General features: G+C 40.8%; 2 protein-coding genes across 4 annotated transcripts; both read right to left on the bottom strand.

The window, feature by feature from the left end:
• Positions 1 to 4,466: 4,466 nt before the first annotated feature.
• LOC119005486 lies at positions 4,467 to 5,803 on the bottom strand. The gene is made up of 2 exons (XM_037073131.1): positions 5,672 to 5,803; positions 4,467 to 5,454 (listed from the first exon to the last, which is right to left on the bottom strand). The coding sequence occupies exon 2, from the start codon at positions 5,440 to 5,442 to the stop codon at positions 4,861 to 4,863; it is 582 nt and encodes a 193-aa protein (XP_036929026.1). The 5' UTR covers positions 5,443 to 5,454; positions 5,672 to 5,803; the 3' UTR covers positions 4,467 to 4,860.
• A 1,467-nt stretch (positions 5,804 to 7,270) lies between these two features.
• ca14 (carbonic anhydrase XIV) lies at positions 7,271 to 21,203 on the bottom strand. 3 transcript variants are annotated; one of them, XM_037073126.1, is made up of 13 exons: positions 21,020 to 21,203; positions 20,714 to 20,737; positions 16,750 to 16,929; positions 16,348 to 16,493; positions 13,731 to 13,826; positions 13,549 to 13,615; positions 13,151 to 13,308; positions 12,079 to 12,205; positions 11,091 to 11,114; positions 10,808 to 10,892; positions 10,615 to 10,656; positions 9,605 to 9,658; positions 7,271 to 8,103 (listed from the first exon to the last, which is right to left on the bottom strand). In XM_037073126.1, the coding sequence occupies exons 1-13, from the start codon at positions 21,087 to 21,089 to the stop codon at positions 7,992 to 7,994; spliced, it is 1,185 nt and encodes a 394-aa protein (XP_036929021.1). In that variant the 5' UTR covers positions 21,090 to 21,203; the 3' UTR covers positions 7,271 to 7,991. The 3 variants fall into 3 exon arrangements, with proteins under 3 accessions (XP_036929021.1, XP_036929022.1, XP_036929023.1); XM_037073127.1 differs by lacking the exon at positions 10,615 to 10,656 and having other exon boundaries at positions 21,020 to 21,202; XM_037073128.1 differs by lacking the exons at positions 9,605 to 9,658; positions 10,615 to 10,656 and having other exon boundaries at positions 7,272 to 8,103; positions 21,020 to 21,199.
• Between the last annotated feature and the right edge of the window lie 1,516 nt (positions 21,204 to 22,719).

The following is a 22,719-nucleotide window of genomic DNA, read 5'->3' on the forward strand; positions in this document are numbered from 1 at the left end:
ATTTAACTATAAATGAATATGATTATATATGAACAAATGAAAACATGGTTCATTATGTAAAAAACTTTCAATACACATGTAAAAAAAAATGTCTGGGTCCTCACAAGTATAGAAGTGTGAGTGTGTGTGTGTGTGTGTGTGTGTGTGTGTGTGTGTGTGTGTGTGTGTGTGTGTGTGTGTGTGCGTGCGTGCTCATGCGTGTTTCTGTGATTCCCAGCCTGCTTGTGTGTATGTGTGTGTGTGTGTGTGTGTGTTGAAATGCTCCAGACATTTGTTACTCATTTATTTTCCTTCTTGGGTAAGAAAAAAAAAAAAACCAAACGTATCTTACAGGAATCAAACAGGAAGCGTTAGACACAAATCATCCCACACACACATAACGTCACTGTACCTAGGAATTTCTGTCTTCAAAGCATCAGTATATCAGAGTGGACAGCGTGTGTGTGTGTGTGTGTGTGTGTGTGTGTGTGTGTGAACATGAGACTAAACCTCCAGATGCCTGGGCAGTTGCACCCAGACGCCTGTATTACTCACACTCTATTCCTTTTGTCCTTCAGCCCCCCCTCTCTTTCCCAACTCCTAAAATCTCTCTTCCCTCCCCCTCGAGTCTTTGTGGTTCTAATTATCACGCTCATTTGTTATGAGTCGGTCTGGACGGAGGGAGAGCGAGAGCCTAGAGAGGTTATATTAGGAGGGAGGAGAGCTGAGGACGTGCTGAATCGAGACCAATTTGAAAAAGAAAAAAAGTTTATTTCATCAAAGGTAGTTTTAACTTGGTCCCATTTCAGTGTCCGTCTGCCCCCGACCCTCCCTTCCGCTTTGGCACTTTGTCCACTCTGTTGTTGCCACCTACAAGCTTAACGAGCCCACAGCAGCACTGTAAAACAGCATTGTGTCGGCCTGAATGATGCTTAAATTGCCCTCGCAGGAAATCAGAGGACAACAGAAGGGAGGAGCTGGGAGGAAGAGAAGAGAAAAGGGAGGTCAAGTATGTTAAAAAAAAAAAAAAAAAAAAGGAAGTGAAGCAGATGGAGATGTTCATGAGAGTACAGTGAGCCAGAGGTGGACGAGAGAAGAGGTGGAAAGCAGAGAAGAAAAACAAGCGCCGGTTCCCATACTTAAACTGCTTTTCTCCTTGTTTTATGCTCATGTGTTTTGTTTTCCCAAAAACCGCCAAAACAGTTCAATAAAAGTGCAGCTCTGTTTTTTTCTCCTCCTTCTTCTTGCATCCTCCTGCCGCTCCGCTCCTCCACCCTCCTCTCACTCTGCACTCATTCTTTTATTCCCCCCGAAGCCTTTCCTCTCTGACCCGAGTCAACGATTGTTGTTCGCTTTTGCTTTTTCCTCAGCTGTGATTGTGTGTGTCAGCAGTCACTGTTCTTGACTTGACTGTGCATTTGTACGCATGTGACTGGACCATATGCATATGTGTGTGTGTGTGTGTGTGTGTGTGTGTGTGTGTGTGTGTGTGTGTGTGTGTGTGTGTGTGTGTGTGTGTGTGTGTGTGTGTGTGTGTGTGTGTGTGAAACCCTATAATGATGTCATGGATCAGGAATGGCTGTAGCTAAACAGAGGTCAACCTCTGATTACTGTTACTGTATGTGACCAGTCCTCCCTGAAGTCTCTGCAGCTACCTGAGGGCACGTTAACATATTTAAGTAGTTTATTGTTGCTTAATTGTGAATGAATGGCACTGGGCACATCAGTCCTTGGTGCTCTGGGCAGAAAACAGAACAAATAACATCAGGTTTAGCTGCGTCCTGTGATTTCTTCATGATCCTATGACTTTGCCAACGGCGTGTGGGAAAACAAAAGGATCAGAAATCTGAATTATAAATGTCTCTGTCTCTGTCTCTTCTTCGCAGTGGGATCAGATATAAGCTCCACTACCAGCTCAGAAACACCAAAGAAGCACCCAAAACATTTGTAACAATAATTGTCAGTGTTGAATTTACACACGTGTCCTATTCTTTCCAACTGTACCGCTGCTCGTAGCTTTGGACACTGAAGTTTTTTCTCATCTTCTTTATGAGCTTTATATAAGGTTGGTTTAATGTTTGGAGTGGAGCTGCAACAATTAATAAATCATTTGTCAAGTATCTAGTTAACTGCCCACTATTTTGTTGGCAGATTATTCAGTTTGAGTCATCTTTGAAGAAAAACATCATATTATATTCTCTGATTCGAGCTTCTTAAATATGAGTGTTTTTTTGGTTTCTTTCCTCCTCTGTGACAGTAAACTGAATACATTTGTGTCGTGCAGTGCTCAGGGGTAGAGCCATCTACTTCCTATCAGAAGGTCGCTGGTTTGATTCCCCTGCTCTGCATGTCAAAGTGTCTATGGGCAAGATACTGAGCCCCAAACTGCTCCTGATGTGCCGGTCGACAGCTTGCATGGCAGCCGCCGACGTCAGTGTATGAATGTATTTATGAATAACTGTAAGTCACTTTGGTCAAAAGTGTCTGCTAAATGCCCTCAATGTAAATGCAAACAACTGATTCAAGATCAATCAAGAAAATAACTGACAGATTAGTAGACAATGGAAATAATCACCAAAGGTGGGGAAGGAAAATACCAGCATTTGGTTTAGAACTTTGAGACTGATTACCAACCCCAAAGGTTGTTACCTGATGACCCGGGAATGAGACTCAACAATTAACCATCCTTCCCCACCTTTAATTTCAGTCCTAGTGTGGAGTTATTTCCACTGGGAATCAAAGCAAATGGACAGGAAATTTCGGAGTCCAGAGCGTTTTTAGAGAACTGGTAAAAAGGTTTCTCATGATGCTTTGTGCGGGAAATGTGCAAAAGTAACAACACCACAGTGAAATGTTTGCGGCAGTACAAAATGCATAAAACACAGTGGGACTGATGGGCAGGTCTGGTCCTGGGACTCCTACTCTGAATAGTAAGCAACTCTTCTGCCATCTGGTGTTGAAAAGTATGCGCTGTCACACCTGGTCCTGCTTCAGACCTGTGACTTTTTGTTTTTTGGCTGTGATGATTTGGAGATGTCTGGGCATGTGCAGCCAAGGCGACCTACTGTAACAAATCAAACTATTGTTCTTTGTGTTTATTTCTGTTTGGAGCACACAGCTTTGCGTTACTAGACAAAGAGATCCACTTACATCCCTGCAGGGTCAGGCGCAGTCACAAGACAGGCAAGTTTGTCCGGTGGGAAAAACGTGTGTGTACAAATGTATTAGTGTTTCTGTCTCTGTGAGAACCAGCTTTCCACAGTGAAGGCCTCCACTTGTTTCAGGGCTTTTTATAGGGTTTAGGAGTTTAGTTTCGGGATGGGGTGAGTCAAGGTTACTGTAAACTTTAGACAATAGATAGAGGTCATGGTTGGGTTAGCAATGAGGCAAAGCAGGTGGCAGAAAAGCAGCTGTCATTTTTTAGTTGAACTTTAAAATATGGTTCAAACACTGGAAATAGTTAAGTAATAATCAAACTGTAATGACCTGAAATTTTGAAGACCATTTGAAGTCGTTTGCCTTGTGGTCCAGCGGAGGGCGCTCTTCAAATTCACACCTGCATAATTACACCAAGGCCCCATCTTACAGAGCAGCTAAAGCCTTCTTGAGTCTGTGCTTAAATCAGCTCATCTCAAGTGAATCACTTCATACTGACCAATACACACACAAAGTTCAGAGACAAGGAGGATCAGGGGTGTCAGCTGGGGGCCGTAGGTTTTTTGTGCTGGGTTTATCCAGCCTTGTCAAGGATTACATCTCAGAGGATTACAAGTCAGGGTCAAGGAGTAGGGAGTAAAACAACGAAGGCCGCCAGCATTGATGAATATTCAAGAACACTTTGTACGGAAAAGAGAGAGAAAGCATGTGATGTGTGTATGTGTGACAGACTAATAAGACTAGTTGATTCGTAGGCTCAAAACATTTGTGCAAGGGTTGTGCAAACATTTGCCAAGAGCTGATTCTGTGTGCCGACAGTCTCGTCAGAATAATCAGCGTATGCAAAGTTGTCTGGTGTGGTCTTGATATTATGAATGCATTAGGCTGCCTGCTCTATATGCTGAGCAAAAAAAAAAAAAAAGTATTGGGTAAAGCACAACTGTTGTGTAACTTCCTTTCTACAGTTTCTGTGGTGTTTCTATATGCACACGACTCGTGTTCAACCAGACAAACCCTGAATCAGAATCATTACTCGCTGTCTGTAAATATGAGTCACTGCCCTTCCAGCACTCGCCATCGTGGTTTTGTCCTGGAAATTCTGACACAGAGCTGGCTCTGGTGGATTTTGTATTTGGACAACGGATTCACATGAGCTGTGAGTCCTTAAATGTAGTCTTACGTAGATACGGGTGGCATAGTGAGGGTTGTGTCTTGATGTCTTTTCAGATTAGTCTTGTTTCTCTATCATGGATTTGATGTGTGCATATCTAGCTTTAAAAACGGGTTCAAGTTTGTCACATTTGATGCACAGAGAAGAAACGGGACTGGAGGTTACTGTAGGCAAACCTTTTTTTATTAAATGCAATAAAATCCCTTTTTGTATGGCAAGTTTAAATGTAAAAAAACATGCAATACTGAAAATGGTTTGAATTCAGCATCGGGTCTTTGACTTTAAATGAATTGAACTGCCATTAGAGCACCAACTCTCTCAACATCTGAGATGCATTCACACAAGAAAACACACACTCACACAGGCACATGCATATAGTAGCAGGAACTTTTCATACACAAATAATTATTTCATTATTTTAAATTCTTCCCCTGATATGCTGGTGATTCAATACTACACTTTTCAAATACTGCACTTTTCAAAAGCAAACCATTCTCTGATAAAAAAAAAAAAAAAAGGCGAAATGTCACATCCAATTCCTCAAATTAAAAAAGTCAGTAGCCATAAGTAAAAACAAGAGGAACAGACAGCAACCACAGCCACGACATTTTAAAGCTGGATGCGTGATTAGGAGCGCGCGTCTCCTGGCAGCCTCTGGCGTTGTTATTTGGTTTTAAATTATCAGGGTTTCCCTCGAAATGGACCGGCAGACACTCATTCTCCAGCACCTCACAGGCCAGGATCAGATGTTTGGTTTCCTTTTGGATGTTCTTGATGCCGCACGTCCCCAGTTCACTCCTCACCGTGACAAAAGTAAAAGCCTGCTGGCTGATGCACAGGTTGTCCTTGTATACCTTCCCCCCGTTGCTCTTGCACACATCCTTCACCTTGTCCAGGTCTTCTGGACTGATGAAGGACTGGGTGGGTCTGTTGCAGCCCGTATTTTGTTTGATGTAATTCATCCATTGGTTCTGGTCGAGAGAGGTGGGAGTGCCAGGGGGAATGTGGCGTTTGAGGAAGGTCGCATAGCCATTGTTCCATTTGGAGCGCTGGCAGGGAGCATCGTTCTTAGCAAATGCTTGATGACCCAGCAGGAGACAGACGGCGAGAGAGAGGAAAACCCTGAGGGGAGCCATTACCCAGCAGTCCTAGAGTGAAACAGAGACTTTAAAGAACAAACACTACACTTTACAGCGTGTTTCTGCCTAACTTGATATGTCACCGGAGAAGTTAAACAGCAAGAGTAAACAGTGTCTGCACTGGAGCAAAGTTTGTCAGAGTCACAGCTGTGTAAGTTTTTTTAAAAAAAACATGAAACCAGGAGAGGATGTAGGCAACAGCTGCTTCATAAGAGAACTTCCCTACCTTGTTTTGGCAGCAGTCGAAACGTCCGTGAGTTTCAAATGACCCAAAAGGTCCACACAGGAGATTTTTATCTTCTGCACTTCTGTTGCGGTTACAGATTTCACTTCCTGTGTGAGAGGGAGTGGCCTGACCTGTGTGTGTTGCTTAAATCCGTCCACATGGCTGTGCTTTAGAGCAGCCGTCAGAGTGAGCCGTGATCCAGTTACAGCTATAAATACCTGTCAGGGGTTCAGTGAGCTCCTTTTTGTAGTCTCACTGTTTGTGCATGTCGCTCTGCTGTTTGTCTTTTTACAAATGGTAGCTTTGATATATGTGTGACAAGGAGCTTCAAAAAAGACTGAAGAGATGTGGCTTCATTATTAAATCTAAATGTAAGATGGGTATTTTAAGGAAGTGAGAGACATGGTAAAGACTTGACATGAATACCTGTATGTTCACTAAATGTACAACTGTAATTATAGCCTACTATAATTTTGTGGTCTGTACAGTATAATAACAATATAAATATATAGTATGTCTGCTAAATATACCTAAACAGAGAGAACAAAATGATGCCAATTTCCATTTAGATATACAAACATCTTTTTATGTCACTTATGTATTCATATTATCTATTATAAGAATATTGAAGTTACTTTGAGTTTAATATAAAGGCCAGACTACAAAGTGGTCAAATACATTTGACGGTTAAGATAAATGTCTCCAAACCATTCACAAGGTTATTTTATTTACTGCAGTTTGATTGGTTCAACAGCAGCATAAAACCATCTAAAAACAAAACCTCCAACACTTTAGTGAGTAAAATGAAAGTACAGAGAGCTTACTCTTTGTCTTGTCTGTTTTCTGATTTCTCTGTCTGGCGTATTCCTCGGTAAGTACATTAAATTATATTATCAACACACAACTGATGAAAAGAAAATAGCCTATAAAAACATACGACATACAAAGACATTATTTCCCTCCTCCTCCTTCCTGCTGGCCTGACCCTTTCTTTTTTTAATATGCAGTTAATGATTTGCCCTAATTTAGCAGTCTTCAACCCATAAATGAAATATTTGCCCAGTTTTATTTTTGATTTATGATAAAGTTTGTGGGACACATCAAAGACTGTTTAATGTCCCCACAGTCTGCCTAGTGACATGAATTAGGTTATGTCCTCAGTTCCATACTGAAGGTTTGAAAACACACCAGGCACAGCTAGGGAGAAACCTGCTGAAGCTGAATGGAAACTGACAGTAAAAGATAACAAACGTGTCTAATTTATTGTATTATTATTTTCTTATATTATGTATCATATATCCCTGCAGCCGATTTGCGAACATCCTCCAGGCAGCATGGTTCAGGATGGCCGGGGTATCAGAGGGTATCATTCCTCTTGCTCCTCTCTGCCTCCTCTTTCTCCACTGACACAAATAACATTCTGGCATCAAGTAAAAGTCACTCCAAGGTCTTATGAGGCAACTTGACAAAAAATGGATCTTCACTTCGACTGTGACCAAAAGATAACAACAAAAACATCAATAACTGTCTTGAACCGTTAAAGTTGTTACTAGATTCTTTACGCGACTGCTTGAGAAAGTTCAGATCTAACAATGAAGGAATCAAAGCGGGCGGGGTTACCATTCAAGTATTTTAATGAGGTGCCCATGTTGACGAGTTATTTACAGCAAACAATCAATCAGACAAAGATAGTATATGGCACCAAAAATCATATTTCCTAATAGAACGAACACATGTGCATAAATATAACTCAACCATGTACAACATAATGCGCTAAACTGAGCTCAGAGCTGTAATATTTGGACAGCTTCGATTTATACTAAACACTTTAAATCCCTTAAGACCTTCATGAGCGATTTCTAATTCATTTGATAGGATCTCCTGGGTGTTTTAAGATCAAACTGTCCAATCTGTGTCACTCGGGGCAAAAGAAAATAATATTACATTGTGAATTAATTCACAGGTAAACATTTCATGACTCTATTACATTTCATACAGTGCAGAGTGCTTCAAGGCAGGATGAGCAGGAAGAAATTGCAGCCAAACATGTGAAACAAACAAACAAAAAACAACAGAATATATCATACAAAGTATTTACATGAACCAATCATGCATCCCGAGCACTGTGGGAGCAAACATACCACACAGAGCCAGCAAGCTCACGTTTCAACCAAGTGCTTCACGTGCAAATGGAAAAAAAAAAAAAGTCTCATACCGAGTCTGCCAACATCACTGAATTTAAAATACTGAGAACATTTAGTGATCAGGGCAGCAGGTGATTTGTCCTGTGTCCAGTTTACTATAGAAAGTGTTTCTCGTGCTAGGGCTCAGTCTGAGGAGAAGGTGACGGTTCTTCTTTCTTTTCTCCATCAGCAGTCGTGTTCAGAGCCACATCCTGTTTCTTCTCTTTTGCTTTCTCCGGCTCTTTCATCCTGAAACATCAAGGGGAAAAGTCATTCCCACAGAGTCATCCCCGAATACTGCAAGCTCACCGTCAGTGTAGTTGGTTATGTTCTCCAGCAGAGGGCCTTACTGTACGTGTTAAAGAATACATGGAAGCTTGTGCACACATTTAGGGCTCTGCTGTGCTACAAAAGAACTAGAGACGCCCCAAATGTTGTTCAGTTATCACCATGAGATGAATTAAACAAAGAAAGTGTTCACTTTGATGTGTTACATGATAATAAAGTCAATAACTACAAATAACTACAAAAGGGAAGTGTTAATGTGGATGTGGCTCTATCACAGTTTGAACTGTGAACATCTGTTAATTAGCAGCGACTATTCTCATATAGTTTTTACTTGTTTTACTAAAAATATTTCATGCGTCAGCTGCAAAGGAGCAGGAAGTGTCACGTCTGCATCCAGTGAACATTGCAGGTTACACTGTACACGCACTCTATCAACAGCCAGCTGACAGAACGCCCCAAATTTAAAAATCAGACGATCACTACTGGCCGAGACCGCCGGACTGGTATCGTTTTCACCTTGTGAGTCTGTGTGTGTGTGTCATCATGGTAAAACACATGGACACCTTTTGTACACAGGCCAACAACAGGATACTGCCCTATTCGAGGTCTTCAAGGTGGAGTGGAGGCCGTGTGGCTGGGACACCCCTTGGCGATGCCTCGGCCTGCTAAGTCGTTCTCCAGGATCCACACTCTTCTCTTATAATTTATATGTGGCTACTGCCACACAAAATCATGACAGGTGAAGGCAAGATACTCTACCTGTAGTACAGGTAGATATTGAGGTGATGTCTTTATCATGAATTCTTTTGGACACAGTTATCATGTAGTAAAAATCTGACATCATGACAGCGCTAGTATGAAGTAGGGAGGGGGCCATTGTCCCCCGGCCACCACCACCCTACGCCACCGGCCCACATTTATTCTTTATTTGCGGATCACTGTAAACTAGTTTCAGTCATTCCTGTGCAATTTAGCTACTCTGATAGAGTCACAGCAAGATGCAGTCACAAATCTTTACAGATGTGTAGGTGAAATTGAAATGAAGACTAAGTTGGAAGATAGGTGTGGTCCAACCCATGAGGACAGACTGCTTATGTCATAATGAAACTATGACTTCTGAGGAGTTTTGGGTTTGGTTGTCAACATGTCGACGGGCGTCACGGCTGCTGTGATCCCATCTCAAGACGGTCTCCAGCTTTTATTTGTATCCAACAATGTTAATGAATTTAAATACAGACAACACTGTAAGAACTCCCTTTAAATTTCTTGAGTGATGAATAAGTAGGCTACATACAGTGCTATTTTCCTTACAGTGTGTTGAAGTTCTTTAAGCACTAATTCTCTAAGAGAGGGGTTAAAGTCTAGCCCTAGAGGATAAGTTACTATGAATGGGTGGTTAAAGCAAAGAGATGTGGTCAGGTTTCTAACGCTTAGAAGTCAAAGTAAAGGTTTTGAAGGTGACCTTGGCATGGGAGCAGGCCGGTTACTGGGCAGGACGTCCCAGCTAGAGGTAGAGCTGTCGCAGATCAAAAGACAGAATCACATGACCAGAAACAGGGAGAAAGTATTGGGTTTAACATTTCTCATTAGATAGAAGGGTTGGAGTCATTTTTAAGTCATCGAACAGAGCTGATTGATATCAGGAAAGCCAGGGGTTCCCAAAGGACGACATATAGTGGGGGCCCCTGAAGGCTCTGTCACAAGGATCCAGGGGACCCCCAGACAAATGAGGAGCATCATGACTTAACCTGCCAACAGCATCACTGTGCTGAAGGAAGCATGAGTCTAGATCAATAAACAGCACTATGGGTAAGAGGTAAGAAATATATTCTTTTTATATACTTATACTTTTTTTGGTGAGCGATCCTTGAGATGACACAACTTGGTAACTTATGTGAACTTTGGTAACCCCTGGTCAAAGTAGTGTAAAGGTTAAATCACTGGCTGGTGGGAAACCAAAAGGAAACCCACCACATACTTTCATTAATCCGTGATAATCATGAGAGGAGAAAAAAATAAGCGCGTTGAGTAACAGGCATGTTATTGCAGCAGAGGTCAGGTAATCAGATTACCCTTGGCGCTGATCTTGGGGGTCCCTTTAAACTTTTATGGCGAAACCTTACAAAGAGGATTACACATTTACTGACATCTCCATTAGACAGCTTATACCAATATATCTGTCGTAATCACACGTCAGCCATGTTAATGCCATGTGACAAAGACTATTATTTCTATAAGGATTTAACATAAATCTGAAATCTCTTCTTCAACTTTAGTTTCTAAACAAATAAAATGGTATTTTATTTTTTTTTATTTTTAAAATGGCGTTTTTTTTTGTTTGGTTGTTTTAATCCAAGATCTTTGCTTCAGGGTGTCTGCCAAGCACAAAAAGAAGAAAAAAAAAATCAAAAACACAACACTGTCAGATTGTTAGTTGTGCGTCCTTGTCAGTACTGAGATCAGGTAAACCACCTGTTTACCGCGACTGTTTCACGGTGGAGGAGTGTAAAAAATCTGCCAAAAGATAGGAGATGGAGAATGAGAAGAAGAGGCTGGATGCTTCGGCAGTGACAGCTCCCTCCAGTTCTGCAGATCGCCTAGTTAAACTAGAAACAACCGCAGACTGGCGTCCGACATGACCGACTGGCAGAGTAAGGCTTCTTACCGTATCGTCTTCACGATGAAGCGAATGATCACTGCCAGACCTACACAGCCACACATCACTCCTATTACTATGGCTGTGACTTCACCTGCAGGAGAAAGAGACGTGACACATCAGAATCGACACAGGTAGATTATGGTCCATACTGCACAGTTGAGATATAACTACAGGTAAAGCGTGAGACAGAATGATAGAGATGAGGAAGCCTCTAAAAATACAGCAGTGGTTCGCTACAGTTAAATCATTTAGTACAGTTACTATGTTTGTTACGCAGACATGTTCTTACCAGAAGAGAGCTCCTTCCCTGATTCTGCAACAAACAACAGATGGAATAGATCATTAGAAACATCACAGTAGATTTGATCTTTCTTTCTCACCAGTTTTTACACGCTGATTTGTTGGTCTATCTGAGCAGAATCTGCTGCTCAGCTGTTTCAAAATGTTATGTCTGGCCAGTCTCTCTGCCTTTGACAGCAGTGCTGATATCACAGGCCTTCCAGTTCAGTCACTCACTACAATGAGCACTTCACACAAATTCTTTCTCCTTTGTCTTTGTCTACCACTCTGTCTCCCTCTTCCACCTCTCTGTGTCTCTTTTCCCTGTCCCTTTTTTCTCAGTTAGACTCGCTTGATAACAATGCAGTCAGTGTTTTTCTTTCTTTTCTTTCTTTTTTTTTTTTTAGCAAATCCGTTTCTCTAATCAGCTCGCAAACAAACACTGCTCCCCCATGCTTTGCCACCACTTTGCCCCTATTTCAGTCTCTCTCTCTCTTCCCGCCTTGCAAAAGCTCTTTGCTTCAGACAAAGTCACCGGTAATCCTTGATATTCCCACATTTCTCTCCACATTCCACTATTTGCTCGCTGCATGGATTGCGCTAATTGCTAGCTTTGGTCTGCGTGGCCACCCACTGGCTTGATATTGTGGGTTGCATTATGAGCAGCTTGCTGGAATTACGATCCAATAACGCCAAAGTGTTTCTTGGAGTAAAACACTGGAGCTCACAGCAGTTCGTCTGTGACCTTTTGTGACTTCTCATTTGTGCAGATGATGCCCTCACATGTCTTATTTTGTCCACAACCAAAGGTTTTCCATTTTATTGTCACAGTGGTGTAAAAACAGAAAATATTCACATTTGAGAAGCTCTTAAAAAATTACTTGGTTACTTGATCAGAACATTTGCCCCAAATCATTCCAAGTCATTTTAAGGCAAAGGTCTGATTGCGAACACATTTGTCTGTCTTTTATGTCAGAGGTCAACACCGTCCGTCTAACCTGCACTGAAGGAGGCGAAGACGACCCTGTGGTTGAGCGGCTGCGTGGCCCGGTAGTTGTCCTGCAGCAGCATCCTGTCTGTGTCTTCAGCTTTACTTGAGTAGAGTATCGTCTCCAACCTCAGCAGCTGTAGAGGAGAGGCGAAAGAAGAAGAAGAAAAAACAGTTACAGTCCAGCCTAAAACATAATGTTCTGTAAATCAAAAAGAAAGTTCAGTTAAATCGGCTGGTCACTGAGCAAATGTCATGTTAAGAGTTTTACTGTTTTTTTTTCTTGCACAAGTAAAAGCATTTAGAATATCAGTTGTGACAAAATTGCTACATCTTAAGCTAACTCTGCATCGATGTGATTACCTTGACACTACGACTAACACGGCTAATGTACTGGATTAGTGACTGTATAAAGTTTAACCATGCCTATCAAAATTTTGGGGTACAAATTATTTCACATAACATCATCCTGTAAATGACATTTCCCCACTATATATTATGATGCCAAAATATCATTTAAAAAGTTAAGGGTTAGGGTTTTTTTTTTTTTTAAAGTATAATTTTAAAGTTATTTTAAAACAAATGTATAAAAAACTGAGTAAGCTGACAGCAACCACCAAAAAATGAATAACATTCCAACAAATGCCATTTGTGCAAGGGAACAAATAATACAATTCTCAGTTAATCTACCATCACTTCTAACAACAACACAAGATCATTCACTTTAGAAATTGGGAAACTATATGCTGTCCGGTGAAAAGATAACAGCACGCAGACTCTGTGGAATATGATTTCTGAGGCCAATAATTAGCAATTGTAGGTTAATAACAAAGTGATTACTGATTATGATTAAACATCACTGCTTTGGTTTGGATATGTTGATTGTGTAGAAAAAGAATATGTCTGTCTGTGTAGGTCCAATATAAAGTTAACTGTATCTACTGACAGGCTGGATATCAGTTTTGTTCTCTTTTCTGCGCAGGCTAGGTCAGTTTTTCTTACAGAATGATCAAAACCGATGTCTGCATGCCAGGTGCAAGTGTAAGCTCTACCCAAGGTGAATGTCACTGTCTCATCTTCACCTGCGCCTTTGAGATTTGAACCCTCTCATGAAACACAGACCAGATCACACTCTGGTGGCAGGGCGGCGTTGTTAGGGAGCCGTTGTAGCGATAGTAGCGTCCCAGATCGTTAGGGAGCAGAGACTCGACGTCAAAGGCTGGGATCAACGCCTTCTGATCTGCCAGTGGTGCAAGGAGGAGAAAGAAAGAAATATTACGTGATGTCTTTGAGATACTTTTACTTAAGACAATCATCACATTTTTTGTTGTGTAGGTTGTTGGTAGCAGCACACAGAAGGATGACAAAAAAGAGAAGAAGACTTATTCCATTCACTCACCTTTAAAAACGTTGATTTAGATTAAAACACACATTTATAAATCACTCGACAATATATAAAGTATAAAGGAACTTGACTTACCAGCATGTCTGACGCGGCTCAAGTAGTTAAGGATGCTGTTGAATGCCGGATTGGTCTCCTCACCTGTCTGGGAAACCAAAACTTCAGGCTTGAATATTTTTATTACGAGTCATTTTAAGTCTCTTTCACAATGTTGTGTATATTGCTCCTGTTCATTATGGGGTAGCACCATTTTTAATTACCACAATGAGAATCCCTAGGACAGCCAAGCCGTCACTTTGCGTCATGGCCGCAGACATGTTGGGGTAGAGCTCGGAGTTGTAGTGCACCACATGCAGCTGCAGAGAAGAACAGCGCCGTTAGAGCGAGAAAGACGTCCCCGTCCCTCCTCATGACAGCCGAGGGTTAAAAAAGAGACAACGAGAGGGAAAGACTCGGAGAGAGAGCGGGCTGCGTGCGAACTCAGCTTTCCGACCGAGAGTATGACCGAAGAAAAATAAAGAGACTGATGTGAACGAGAAAGAGCTTAATTGTTTCATTATGTAATGACACCACTCATGCATGACAGGTTCCTCTTTTTTTTTTTTTTGTTAATATCCAACACTGAAGGGCTGGGATAGAACTCACATTCAAATATCATACAGATAATATCGACTTAAAGTTGTCTTTTGATGCGTTGCTGAAGCTGTTTCTCTTTGTTATGGACTGACATGATGTGATTTAGAAGCTCTCCTCTGCTTCTACTTTTAACCTCTTGGACGCTGTTTGTTTTTCTGCTCCTCAGTTTACAACGGTGATATTTATTGCAGCCATCAGTGCGTCTTGTATGAAAAAGCTTCTCTGTCCAAGAGATGTGACAGTTACGTATATGCACTTTTTTTTTTATCTGTTAGGCCTTTATTGGGAAGTTGACATCTCCATATCTATTTAACTCAGTTTCACAAACCCATTAACTGACCTTTACTGCATGTCCCTCGAGTTCATATTGAATTTGGGACATCTGCTTTTAATTTCTACGTTCGGACTACTTTTTCTTAAGCACCTGCTCAAAAAGCATTCATCTTCTGTTTTTTATCTGTTTTAACTGAATTGTTTTTATACTACTTATTCTATAATTTATTAAGTGTACTTATATACTTCTTTTAATTGTATTTTCAAATTAATAATTGGGTATCTTCTTAAGTAATTTTAAACTGTTACTCCACTGCACTGTAAATAAAGGCCTGGCCTCAATGTTTTTTAAAAGTTTAAATAAAGATAATAACGGTAATTATTTCTAGGGTTGTTCTGATACTGATACCAGTGTTGGAAAGGCCTGCGTTACTACCTAAACTGCTGGATTGGGTATCAAAGTGTACCAAGTCTATGCACCTATCTGATACCATGTTATTTATGAGCAACTTAACAGATTTGTTTATTTATTTATTTTAACACACTAGTATCAGACGAAAACTCAGTATTGCGGTATTGGCCAATTTGAAACTGGGAACCAAAATAGTAATCCTTTCATCAACTCTGCATTATTTTTGTCTTTTTAATCTTCTTGTAATCTCTCACGACTCTTCCTCTCCAACTGCTCGCTCTTGAAGGACCTGGTGTGTCGGCGTACCTTGATGCTGACAGATGGACAGGAAGAGGTGCTGAGACGGCAAACCTTTCATTCATACTGCATTTTTTCTTCACTCTTTTTACATCTTCTCCCCTTATTCAGTCACTTACAAGCTTAATATGGTCCTTGCTTTGGGCGTTTTGAATTTCTTTGAATCAACAGGAATCTAACCCTAAACTTTCTCGTCTGTTGCTTCTGTCTCCTCTCTCAGCTACTCTGCTGGACCAGAGCTCAGTGTGTTCATTGTTTCCATCACTATCCCACGCTAAACCAAAACAGAGATCCTAGCTCACTCAGCTGTGACAGATTTGTGTGTGTGAGACAGAAATAAAGTATGAAGTTAAAAGACAAATATAACCACAGAATAAGTATCACAAGTACAGCAAAAATTAAAGAAAGAGACTCAAATTTCTTACCCTCAGCCTAAGATTTTAAGACAAAGAAACTGCACATTTGGGAAAAATACCTGAAATGATTCATCAATTATCAAAACAGTTGCCGAATCAATTAAACAACTAATTATGCAGCTCTGTGCATCACAAACATTAAGTAATTTATCAGTTAACAGCTGGGCCTATTTAATTACAGTAATGTGAACAGAAAGTTGAGAGATGTATCTACCAGCAGGCTCTCACAGTCCTTCTTTACTTTGCATGAATATACACTTTCATCTCAAAACAACAGAGGCTTCCCGGAGATTCTTCATCCCCAACTTCTGTGTAGGTGTGTGCACGCCGAGTAGAGATGTATTAATAGACTGCTAAAATCTGCAGAGTTTTCAATTTGCTGTTAACGGCTTAATTAAATCTCCCTGATCCTCAAAAGTTAGAAAGTTAAATGTATAAACATCCTGACATTATACACTCACATGTCCCTCTTCTAGGGATTAAATATTGTATGTTGATTAAAATGTACGCTTTAATTCAGGCTTATTCTACCTGCACTAATGTCACCTCATTAATGTGATAGTGTAAATATGTTTTCCCTCTCTTCTCCATAACAGTGAACAGAAAATAGATGTATGTGGATGCAGGCCACTCCTGGGATTTTTGACCTTGAGAATCTTTATTCAGAGTGACTCCTTCCTCCATTTAAATAACTTCAGAATTTTAATAATCGCAAGAGCTATTCTCTGACTTAATCTGGTTTTATAAAATCTTACCCTCAGAAAACTATGATCACCTTGACCTACCAGTGCTCAAGTCACGGCTGAGCCCGGCTGTAATTTATCCTGCTGTGTTTAAACATACCTCTGCATCTGCACTCAGTCCGTTGATGGTGTGCTCGCTGCCCCCATGACTCGGCCCGCCGCTGCCCCAGTGGAGGTGCATTTGCACAGCTGTGAAGAGCCAGGGCAGCCCCGCCAGTCCCATCCATTCTGGCAATTCGATCACCACTGACGGAAAGGAAAAAGCAAAAGAAAAGGTGCCTCTTTGTGTTTGACTTACATGGAAAAAAAACAAAATAGCAGGCTGGCATATGACACGAATTTCTTCTTTAAAATGACTCAAAATCCTAAAATATGAGCTGAATTTATCATTGGAAAACAAAGAGTTCGCTGCCAGGTTACAACTGAGGACGGTGCAGTATAACCAGATCAACCGTAAGGCTGCTGGGATACCTGGAAGAGGACAGCTGGCTGCCATATTTACCTGTGTGTCCGTTATTGTACATATTGAGGGGTTTGTTGCCGTGCTGACTGTAGCCCAGTGGGGTCAGAGGGACCAGACTGGGGTCATATTTAGTCTGCGTGGTGACCACATCAACCGGGGACTGAGAAGTACCACCGCAGTCAGGGAAATACTGTGACCACTCAGTCTGGCCCACCAAGCCTTTGACAGGAGAAAAGACAGAAACAATGATGTCAGCCCAATCACACAGCCCACCGACTCCCAGTCATTCAATGAAAAGCCTCCATTGATCAGTCACTAATTAGAAAAGATAATTATTCTGTAGTTCTGTTTAGGTTCACAGCCCCACGGTGTTGAACATAATCATACGTAGCATACGTTTGATCACTTCATGAGATTAGGTTCTCACAATGGTCAAAACAAAAGCCTTATGTACAGCATATCGATGACTGACTACTGAATTAATGCCGCTCTGGGTCAAAAACATCAAAACTGAAATGCCCACGTACGTCCTCTGACACAAAGACACTCACACAGACGCGATTGATGACCAACAAAGTCAGATGATTCAGACAGAATAACTAATGTTGAAATACAACCACAATATAATATATATACAGTATCATTTCAGCCATTTTTCTCCTTTGTCCCGACAAAGTAGTATTCAGATATTGTGACATCAGTATCATTGTAGTCAAAAAATAACAGTAAACTATAATGCTCTTTCGCTTTATCAAAATGTGGTCACAATAAATGCAGAATTAACACACAAAAAATGCAGATTTTTTAATTAAAAAAAATTGATCTGTACTTGGTAATATGAAATTATTTATAATTTTGACACTGAGATGAGATACTAATTTCTTTATTTACTTACAATCCAGATTCCCCCAAAATTGGGATATTGTGTAAATTGTGCCAACATTTGCCATCAAAGGTTTTATGAAGTTTTCCCGAGAAACAAAGTGGTGAACCTCGCCCCATCTTGCATATTAACAACTGAGCCTTTCAAGGATGCCCCTTTCATACCCAGTCACGATACTGTCACCTGTAACCAATTATTTATATATGTTTTACACAGCATCCCAACATTTTAGAGTCAGGGTTGTAAACAAATCTGCAAAAAGACTACTCTTGATTTAAGTGCTCCTTTCTTTAATTTATTTACCACATTTGAACATGATGTTTCAAGTAAATTGCCACAGATCTTGCAATTATTACCTTGGAATAATTATTTGCCACAGCCAGATTTTTAAGATTTGTACTGAACACAGAGGTGTTCAAAATTGAAGTAGGCAGTAACAAAAATAGCTGATCTTAAGGGCTGATCACAATAATGCGAACAGAAATTTAAAAGATGTATCTACCATCATCATCACAGTTTTTCTTTACTTTGCATGAATATAAACCGTCATTTTAATACTGCAGAGGCCTGCTAGAGCTTTTCTTCACCTTGTGTGTCTGTTTTTTCAAGATTTGTTTTTGTGGACATAATGCAGAAGATTAACCAGCATAGTTTATTTTATTATTCTCAAATATTTTTTAAAAATTAGCTGAAACTCCAAAAATTAGCAAAAAATACATCTTTGATTCTGCAGTGACAAATTCAGCATTTGAAGATAACTAAAAAATGAATTACTAATAAAGTGATATTGTGAAACATTAAGAAAATGTGTACTTTTAGTGACATTGGCATGAAACAATGTTCAATCAGTGTAAGCATCCACTGCATGGATCAAACCCTCTGCTAATAATGTCTAATAACAGCCAACATACCTATGTGTATACTGCATACTTTTACATAAAAATATGTTCACTACTTCCAAATTTTAGACAACAACTGACGTGAAAAAATTAAGACTTTCGTTAAGACTTTAACAAAAAGAAGGACCGAGAAATATTGAGAAAGTGATTTCAGGAGAGGAGAGTGATCGAGGCCCTGATTCACTGAGTAAAAGAGAAACTGGTCTCCACAACTGCACAATGAAAGAAAGTGCGAAAAAAGAGTCTGAAAGAAAAAGAGAGTGACATGTGAGTCAAAGAATCTGAATTTCAATTGCACAGAGAGGAGGAATGCTTTAGAAAACAGGCGCACCGGTGACACTTTGCACACACACACCAGACATACACAAACGTGGGGAGTGGGCAAAAAGTAGTTTCCAGTGTGTAATCTCAGCTGCAGGTTTTACAAATGTTACACAAACTTGTGTGTTTATGTTAAACATGTTACAGAAAAAGGTAAGACTGACAGAACAGGTTTGCAGTCACTGGATTGTGACCTTAACCTGTTAACCAGTGATCAGTCATCTCTCTTTGCACACACACACACAGTGTAATCAGGGCTCTTAACATTACTGTAGTAAACACACACACACACACACACACACACACACACACACACACCTCGTCTCCAGCTGCCTGCAACCCCCACCTTGCACTTCTAATCTCCTACCCCTCACTCCTCTCTATAGCAAAGCCCCGCACCACGACACAACTTCAAAAGTGAGTCCCGCGGCCCCACGATTGGCCGATGGGGAGGTCTCCATGGCAACCGGAGGCCGAAAAATTCTGACCCTCTGCGCCTGCTCTCCCTCTTCCTAGCATGCTACCGCTGTCCTCAATACAGCCAGGAACAAAGACTTACACACACACACACACACACACACTCACGCACACACACACACACACACACAACACACACATATGCAAATTCACTCATTCAGAGAATGATGAGGACATGATGGAACGTGAGGCTGACTTTCCCTCGATTACCTTATGTAACGCCGTGTTTCTCATCTCTCGCGAATGGGGCATCTCGGAAAAAAAAGGCGTGCAAATTCTGCTCTTTTCATGTGACCAAAAAAAATATCATGCAATGCTGCGTGGCACAACATGCCCTCACACACAGCCTCTTGGACATTTGGCGATGAATTCCAGTGACTTTTATTTTGAAAATTCATCACAAAGGCACAAATGACACATATCTGAATGCCTCAAAATACTTTAAGATTACATGTTTCTACACCATACACTTGCCTCCATATCTGTTATAATGAAGCCTCGATGCCCCTCTATGTATAGATACCAGGTTGCTCCAGGCACAGCCACTACAGTTTACTGTATGTCCTCTACATTGGTGTTGCTCCCCTGAATACATGCAGAGAGAGTGGTGGTCTGTGTGCCCCATTCATTCCCACAATGTCATTGTCCACCACGGCATAGGCGGCCAGTGTGTGTCCACAGCACAATAAACACATAGGTTATTGTGCACTGCAACAATACGGGCGCGATTTGGTATGCTTTTGCTTCATCCCGTCCCATCTCCCTCTCTCGTCCTCGTGCACCTGCCTCCCTCCCTCTGCCTGCCTCTCCTCTCTATCGGCCTTTTTTTCCTCGCTCTCTTCCTCTCTATCTCCCACCACCCCTTCATCATCTCTGTGTGACTGCTGCGCTCATGCCAGCTTGTTGAACTGTAACTAATACAGACAGAGAGGGAAGTAGGGGAAAACAGAGGGAGATATGAGGAGTGGAAAAGCACGAATCCTACAGAACTTGCGGACGCTTTGATGGTAGCTCTCATATTTGAGAGATAAGTTTAGCGTGTGCAGTGAAGACAGGATGAAAAGGTCAGCTGTGAGCAGTTTGCTTGGACTGGAAAACTTGCCAGTGTCTTTGTTATTAGACTGGATTACCAAAAGTCATCCTGTATAATCCTGTATTAGACACTAAAGTCTTTGACCAGGATGAAAAATTCAATTATATTAAATGTCTTTCTGCCTAATTATCACAGACTTAACTTCAGGATTTTGATTCTGGTCTTTAAAACTATAGTCCACATATTATTAAGTATATCTAGCATACTGCCAATGCCTCCCGATAATGGATTATACCCTCTGCCTGTGAGGATTCCAGTCTTATTTTGCTACACTTTGTGAGCCTTTTGCTCGAGAATTTGCTCTACAAATAAACTTAAACTTGAACTTACCAATGTAGGTCCAGGTAACTTCCTCTGAAAAAGAATAAAAGAGGAAAAACTCCTAAAAACAATCATATTTTAGCTCTTTAGCAAATATTGACCATATTCAAAGCATCAATATTATATAATTCACATGTGTTTTCCTCCCTTCTAGTCTTCGAGTTGTTAATACCGAGCTACAGTTATACACAGTCCTCAAATACTACTCAAATCCAATTACAGCTCAAACAGAAACACCCAAACAATCCACAGCACTAATATCAAAGCAAAACAAATCTCACATGACGCTGATTAGCATGTTCACTAAGACCTTACCAGCAGCAGGAGCAATCGTCCACTGGAAACACAGGAGCATAAGAAGGATAAAGAGACCCAAAGTGTCCATGTTAGCCCTCCTTACCCATACACAGAAATGAATAAAAGTGGACTGAGAGATGAGGAGCAAGTGTGAGAGAGACGGAGAGAGTGAGAGAGAGAGAGAGTGTGTGTGTGTGTGTGTGTGTGAGAGAGAGAGAGAGAGAGAGAGAGAGGGAAGGGAAGGGGAGGGAAAGACGTTAGTGGGTCCAGCGATCACCCACCTGCCACAGCTCTGTTTAAGAGCCAGAGTGTGTTGGATGTTACATGCTGGCTCCACTCAGGCACATGGGGCACCGGAGCAGGTCTTAATGACAGAAGGATGGAGAGAAAGTATGAAAAGAAAAAGACAGAAAAAGTGGTCAGAGGTGGTGAGAAAACAAGACCGCAAAGAGGGACCAGTAAGTGAGAACTAATTCAGGGTTGGTGTTTAAAGAAAAAAGGGCAATACAAAAGAGGCTGAGGGGACGGAGAGAGAAAATGAGGTTACTGCAGGGTAACAATGGGCACCAAAAAATCCAATGGGGGTGAAGAAAAGTGAAATTTCTAACAAGTGTTTCTGAATTATTGCTGGATAAGTGTTAAGACAGCACAACTTTAATATGGAGTATGAAGACAGAGGATGAGGATGTATCACCACGGCTCATGCAGTTTAATACAAAGCAATAGGCTATATGATATGTGAGCAGTCAGTTAAAGAGGGATTTTTTTCCTGAGATTGTTTAATTTGACACTCATTATGTATATACATGTTTAATGGTATATTCAAGTTTCTGACTGTTGTGTTTTTAATTGAGTGTAACACTTTTTAGTGATCTGAAGAGGTTAAACTGTACATCACTCACTCGAATCGACCTGAGGACAGAGGATGTTGTTCACTCTACAGATTGTAAAGCCTATTGAGGCAATGTGACAGTGATTTTGGGCCATATAAATAAAATAGATTTGAATTCATCTGATTCGGTGGCCCGTGACCCTTTAACAGCCCCTTGATCATTTTGTTAGTAGGCTAATTGACTTGTTCATTCATTAGAGGGAATGAGAGTCAAACTGACAACCTACTTCTAAAAAAAAAAAAAAAAAAAAATGCATTGTTTTGGTTTTTTTACCTACCCTCTTGAATGTTTCTTTTCAGTTAAGAAAGAGAGAGATGTCTTATTATCAGTTATATATCAGTATTGGTGACCTGAAAATATGAAGCCAAATGACTTCCAACAACTTAAGCAAAGCATCTACACACTCGAGTACAGCAGGTATAGCAGCATGCTCTTCTAAAATCAGTTGCATTTTATCAGTAACACAGAGAAGAATAAGTGCAGCATGCTCTTAATTTTCTTAGACTGCTGCACCTGGGTAAAGCCACACTGTGTAGACTAGAGAGACAAACAGCATCTTGATTTGCCACACCTGTCAGGTGGATGGCTTATCTTATTGGATTTTAACAAATACGCGCTTAAAATCTGAAAGAAGTAATTATTTTGTGTACATAAAAAAGAAAAACATTACACAATTGTTTACTTCAACTTGTGAGAGAAATGTGAGCAAAGTGTTGCCTCTATATTTCTGTATATTTAGTGCAGTACTAACAGTTTGTTTCGGGTGCCCTCAAATGACCCCAAATGCGGGTTTGAACCTTGTGTTCAATAAACTCTGTGCACTGT

The sequence above is a fragment of the Acanthopagrus latus genome, chromosome 17 (genome assembly GCF_904848185.1).
Source record: "Acanthopagrus latus isolate v.2019 chromosome 17, fAcaLat1.1, whole genome shotgun sequence".
Taxonomy (NCBI): Eukaryota; Metazoa; Chordata; class Actinopteri; order Spariformes; family Sparidae; genus Acanthopagrus; species Acanthopagrus latus.